General features: G+C 46.5%; 2 protein-coding genes across 2 annotated transcripts; both read right to left on the bottom strand.

The window, feature by feature from the left end:
• Positions 1–747: 747 nt before the first annotated feature.
• tmem53 (transmembrane protein 53) lies at positions 748–2,645 on the bottom strand. Its single transcript, XM_062557093.1, has 3 exons — positions 2,473–2,645; positions 1,856–1,959; positions 748–1,763 (listed from the first exon to the last, which is right to left on the bottom strand). Exons 1-3 carry the CDS (start codon positions 2,525–2,527, stop codon positions 1,065–1,067), a joined length of 858 nt encoding a protein of 285 aa, XP_062413077.1. The 5' UTR covers positions 2,528–2,645; the 3' UTR covers positions 748–1,064.
• An 898-nt stretch (positions 2,646–3,543) lies between these two features.
• opn4.1 (opsin 4.1) lies at positions 3,544–5,037 on the bottom strand. The gene is made up of 2 exons (XM_062552593.1): positions 3,890–5,037; positions 3,544–3,853 (listed from the first exon to the last, which is right to left on the bottom strand). The coding sequence occupies exons 1-2, from the start codon at positions 5,035–5,037 to the stop codon at positions 3,544–3,546; spliced, it is 1,458 nt and encodes a 485-aa protein (XP_062408577.1).
• Positions 5,038–6,000: the final 963 nt, after the last annotated feature.

Genomic DNA, 6,000 nt, shown 5'->3' with positions numbered 1-6,000 from the left:
TACGTGCTCAGTGGCCCAACTGAGGTGGGATGAAAAACCGCAGGAGAAATTCAGTGATGTTTGTTGCTCTCTGTTAAGTTTAGTCTTCCTGTGTTATTCTGATTCTGATCATGACGGTCCTCCCAGGCATACCCTGCCATATTTGTCATTGGCACGGGTGTGTGTTTGTGTGTGTGTATGTGTATTAGTTCCAGAGCTTTCCCTCTCTGAAAAAAGCTTCAGTTTTTAAAATACAATTTAGAAAAAGCAATGCATGTCTTAACTGAGAGTATCTGGTTACTCTGTACAAACCATACTAGGCCTTTCTACTGTAGTAACATCTCTAATGTCCCTTCAGTTTTTTTTTTTGGCCTGGTCAGTGAAAGGCTGTAAGGGTCAAAAAACACAACTTTCAGAAAACACATGCCACAAAACATCCTACAAAACACACGTTTCCTTTGTGGTTTTTCAGACATGCTGGAGGTTTTTTTTTTCTGAAATCTGGTTGTGTTTTGACCCTCAGTCCATGAGTTACCATGTCAACCTGACTCAACAAGGGCTCTCCCTCACAGTATGTCAATATGGTGTTTACACGTGTCACTGTCCTTCAATAATAAGCTCTTTCAAACTCGAAATGCTGGGAGAGAATTCACTTCAGTGGTGTGTGAAGTGGCTTTACAAACCAATGTCTTTGCACTCTCACAAACTTGTCATTGGATTATTTTAGGCTACAAGTAGTCCCTGGAAAAAAATGATTCCATTATTCAATTTTAACAGAACAAAAAGGCTTTTATTTTCTAGAAGGCACATTAGTCAAGTACATAAACACATTCTTCCAAATTTGTCATACATATTAATGGTCATTGTTTTTATTCACAGCTTCAGACAGCATAAAGAAACCAAAATAAGCACAGATTACATTTGAATTTCACAAAAGAATATTATTAGTCAAAAGTCAAAGTCATAGAAAATTCATCGACTTTACACTTCAGTAGTGTAAGATATTTATAGAAACAACAACAAATGGTAAATACAGCAGTTCAAAGCACACACAGCTTCATTTCATTTTCAAGATTAATTCTTATTCAGTGCTGTACAACAAGGCGCTTTTTCAATTGTGTCCCTTCTGAGTTGGTCATGCAGCTCTTGAGAAAATCGAGGCATCGTCTAGAGTAATCCTCAGGGAAGTCTCTGAAAAGACTCACGTGGCCTGGTGTGACAAAGTCGAAGCTCTGGACAGACAGGTCCTTCCCTTGGAGCACACTGACCATCCGTTCCACGTCCGTATGCCGAATCACCGGGTCAGCTCGGGAGTACAGGTAGAGCTGAGGCCATGGAGCTGGTTGGTCCATCAGGGCATCATAGTGGTTCTTGTGGAAGTACTTGGTCAGGGGATACAGGACAATTCGAATGAGGACCACCGTCACGGCAAACAGAGCCATAAGGAGGTAGCGCAGGACCACATTAATGTTGGGTCCAAGGGTGGTTCTGAGGGCACGCAGGGCGCCCTTCACATTGGCACTCCCCGGGGCACTGTCCACCACTGCACCAAGTACACACAGAGTGCTGAACTGTTTGTCCCTCTGTAAAAGCTCCACGATGTACCTGTACAGCATGAACCCCCCATTACTAAACACATGGAAGACGATTGGGTTGTTCTCCACTTCGTAATCAAATAGTGTCTCTAGCAGTTTAAAAGCATAGTGCCTCAGTTCCTTGTAACCAAAAGACTCTGAGATGAAGATTGTTTTCAAAGGGGCTGTATAGCGGAGGGTGATGCATCCCTGGAAGAATGTTGGATAACAAAGTTGATTTCATAGTACACTTAGCAGCATTACCTAATATTACAACATGCACCATAATGTGTCTGTGTTACCTGTTGTGTGTAGACAGAACTGTATTTAACTAGATGTTTATCTCTGCAACCAGCCCATCCCAGTAATATTACAATCGGTTCCTTTGTTCCACGCCAGTGCCTCTCTAGGACAAAAAGTGACAGACCAAAGCAAAAATGGGTGACCAAGTGACTGTTCGTTGGCCAAATCTAGGCTACACTAACAATTTGTCGTGTCATTCTCACTGACACAAAGATAGACACAGGGTAGGTTATTTTCATGATGGCCCAACTTTAATATTATTAGGCTACAGCATGCACGATCATGCACAAAATCACACCGAAATAAGATGGGAATATGACGCTTGACGTTGTCTGTTCATCAGAAGCAGAGGATGCCAGAAGCAACGGAGGAGACAAGTTTTAATGGCAATGACTTTTCTCTCTTCTCAAAGAATGTAGATCATGGGCATTAAAAGCCATCAGAGCCATACAAACAAGGTAACCTGACATAACCGGCAGGTTCACTTGTCAATGACAGTTAGCTGGCTGGCTGGCTAGCTAGTGCGCCATCTCCCATAACATTAATGTCAGGTAACGTTAGCTTGCTAACTACTGTAGCTAACCGCAACGACATGTACAGTAACCATTTTGCTCACCTGAAATCAATGTCTCTGGGAAAACTATGTTGTAGTCTATGTCGTCATCTCCCATATTCAAGTCTTCAGTAATCACAGATTACTCTGTGCCATTTATCAGAACTGGACGCGTCTCTTTTTCTTTGAAAATGACACTAGGCCAGTCTGTCCAGCGCATGAGTATCAAATCAGGTCCGACAAGAGGCAACGAAAGATGTTAGTCAGTTCCGGTTGAATTGTTAAAAATGAACGCTTAATGAAAAAAAAACTTATTAATTACTTTCTTTTTTTAAATCTTTCTTGGTATTCTCACATGCATAGTGAACAACTGCATTTTATTTATTTATTTGTTTTGTCACTGATGAATGTCCTTTTGACATTTTAGAATGATGATCACCTGGGAACAGTTTCCATCACTCTTAATTTGAGCAGCCAGGCAGCCCTACCTTGTAGGCCTATCCCATGCATAAATATTGTGATGATAAACTGTTCCATGACAATAAAAGAAATGTTAAAATAATTGAGGGACCAAAAAAAGGTAGCTACATGCCTTAATAAATCACTGGAGCATTTGATGGTTGGAGATGTTTATTAGAATGGATTCATTAGCTTTTTCAAGTGTCATCTGCACACACTTTTGGGAGCTTTCCTTAGCCAGCTAAGAATGAAATATATACAGCCCTGGAAAAAAAATAAGAGACCACTGCACATTTTTTCTGATGTCATCGTACGGTTAAAGTGACATTCAAATGAGTTGACAGTCATATTGAAAATTAAGAGACCACAACAAATCTGAATGTGACCGTCAACTTATTGAATGTCACTCAGCAACCTTACAGAAAAAGCAGACACTGTAAACCGCATGTAGCATTTGAAATGTATGACTGCAGACAAAAAAAAAGGACTAGTAAGAAACCTGTATGGATGATTTTTTTTTTATAGTAACACAGACCTATCTGCACCACTCTTGTACATACAAAATAGCAATTCTATATAATGCATTGTCATATCAAATGAAAAACAAAATACAAAATGAGGACCAAGGAGTAGGACATACACAGTGCCTTTACACTTTTGCCTGTTGTTGCACATTTAGTCACCAGAAAGCAGGAATGCTTTGCCATCAGATGCAGCAGAGCTCTCTACACTATCTGGCATGCCAGCTCCGGCCGCATTCACAGACAGGTTGTTTACTCTCTCAGCTGCCATGGCTTTCTGCCCCAGGGCTGTGTCTGCAACCAGCTGCTGAGGCAGGACCGCCGTATCCGGGGATATCTCCGTAGAGACGCGCCGGGCATCGGTGACGGAGCTGACGCTGGAAGCGTCGGCCTCGCTCTCCGTCCAGCAGGAGTCGGTGTCGGAGGCCGAGGAGAGGCGGGTCTTCCCCCAGCGGCCGCTGGCCCTGGCCCCGGGGCCCACGCCCACGCCCAGAGAGCACTGGCTGCTGAGGGTGGGCCGGCGCGAGGAGATGCCACTGCTGGAGCTGAAGGACGAGCGGATGTCCTTCTCCCCTATGCACAGGATCACCCGCAGCAGCGGGATGTGCCGGGCGATGGCCAGGCGGTACTTGGGGTGCGTGATGGCGTAGATGATGGGGTTGTGGATGGCCGAGGCCTTGGCGATCACCGCGGGCACCGAGTTCATGTAGGGGGTGAGCAGGTGCGAGTAGCCAGCGGTGGCCGTCAGGGCGACCGCCGAGTACGGCGACCAGGAGACGACAAAGAGCAAGATGACCAGCAGGGCCACCTTGGCCATCTTCCATTCACACTTCATGCGCTCAAAGACTTTATGCGATTGGCCACAGTTGATCGCCTTCATTTCCTTCCCTGCCACTCGGATCGCCCGGAAAATAGACAAGTAGCAGCCACCTATGACGCCCAGCGGGATGAAGAAGACGAACGTGAAGAGGAGGATGGTGTAGGCTCTCACGGAGCTGGTAAAGGTCATGTAGTCCCAGGAGCAGGACGTCTGAAGGCCCTCGGGGACGTACGCGCTCCAGCCGAAAAAGGGGGGCAAACTCCAGCCGAGGGAATACAGCCACACGAACACCAGCACCATGCCCACGCGCTTGCGGCTGACCTGACCCAGAAACACCAGCGGCTGCGTGATGGCCAGGCACCGGTCGGCGGCGATGGCGGTCAGCGTCATCATGGAGCAGATGCCGAAGAGCGCGCCGCAGAAGGCGTACAGCTCGCAGGCGCGCTCGCCGAACACCCAGCGCCGGTGCATGCTGGCGGCGAAGAAGACGGGCGACTGCGTCATGGACATGAGCAGGTCGGCCACCGCCAGGTTCACCACGAACATGTTGCCCGGCGTGCGCAGGCTCCGGCTCCGGCAGAACACGAAGATGACGAGCGCGTTGCCCAGCACCCCGGTGATGCCCACCAGCAGGATGACCGTGCCGATGATGTAGTGCGCGTGGTCCGGCACGTCCACGGTGGGGAACGCTCGCCCCGGCACAGTGTCGCTCAGCACGGGCCCCTGAGGCATGTAGGTCCGAGCAGCCAGAGACTCGCTGAAGGCCTCAGTGCAGTTCTGATCCCCTTGGTCACAAAGAGGGTCTCTCCTTGAAGGTTGATAGTTCATGGCACAGCTGTTACTACAGTATACTAAGGCCGCAGGTAAAAAACCAAGTGAATGGTAGAGAGAGGGAGTGAGAATTATTTTGGTTCTACTTCAATTTAAACACACAGAAATGGAAAGAAGATGTATTAATAGTTGCTAGAAGTGGCTGAGCATCCCTTTCTGCACACACAGTCCAATGGGTTCTTTGTGCGTCTGCATGCCATTGGCCTCTGCATCAGCTCTATATATGCTGATCAATGTCAGTCCGGCAGAGTATCGATTGTGCCCGTACGTGGTCTGGTTTGATCCTCTGAGCACATGGCCGATGGATGGATCTCGTGCGGTGACACTGGACATTTCGTCATAATATCATTGACTGACTAAGAGGTGCATCAATCCAGACATACAGTACATTTTACTGACCCAGTTTATACACAGATCTATAATTTCATAAATAACACCAACAGAAAAATGGACCAACTCTCTCTTTATGCATTTCAAGTCATGAATATAGGAGATCATTACATAGTTCACGTGATGTTAAATGTTGGTCGTCCCTTTTCATGTAAGAACCAGACAATCCATTGACAAACGAAACACATTTTGTTCCAAAAAGTGCACGAAATGGAGCATCAGAGTGACTGCAGAGGGCCGAATCAATTGTCCAGTGTGTGAAAATGTGGAGCAGGGCGTTTGTTCCAATAGAGGCCGATTAGTGTTGCCGGTCCTGAGAACTGCTCACTGACCTGGACACTAACCGTGTACTTCCCCACCTACAGGAGTCACACACAGTCTGCACAACAACAGGGCTTTTTGCAGAAATCGCCTGCTTTTAACCTAATTTAGGAGTTCACTGGAAGCTCACTAGTTACCGCTTCTTCACATATGCAGTTGTTCAGAAGTGACAATAGATATGAATACACTTACTGATGGGCCTTCCTTTCTGGCTTTTATGGTGCAAATGCCTGTATAAAACACACAGTA

This window comes from Sardina pilchardus, chromosome 2 (assembly GCF_963854185.1).
Source record: "Sardina pilchardus chromosome 2, fSarPil1.1, whole genome shotgun sequence".
NCBI classification, from domain to species: domain Eukaryota; kingdom Metazoa; phylum Chordata; class Actinopteri; order Clupeiformes; family Clupeidae; genus Sardina; species Sardina pilchardus.
The sequence above is the reverse complement of the archived record's forward strand: the minus strand, read 5'-3'. Positions and strand labels throughout refer to the sequence as shown.

Bases quoted from the DNA above. Each gene is read 5' to 3' on its own strand.
- opn4.1 (XM_062552593.1), bottom strand. From the start codon at position 5,037: ATGAACTATCAACCTTCAAGGAGAGACCCTCTTTGTGACCAAGGGGAT. The intron at 3,854-3,889 runs GTGCTCTCTGGG...CCCCGGGGCCAG, and splicing joins CGGCCCACCCTCAGCAGCCA to GGCCAGCGGCCGCTGGGGGA.
- tmem53 (XM_062557093.1), bottom strand. From the start codon at position 2,527: ATGGGAGATGACGACATAGACTACAACATAGTTTTCCCAGAGACATTG. The intron at 1,960-2,472 runs GTGAGCAAAATG...TTTTTGTCCTAG, and splicing joins CCCAGAGACATTGATTTCAG to AGAGGCACTGGCGTGGAACA. The intron at 1,764-1,855 runs GTAACACAGACA...ACATTCTTCCAG, and splicing joins GTTCTGTCTACACACAACAG to GGATGCATCACCCTCCGCTA.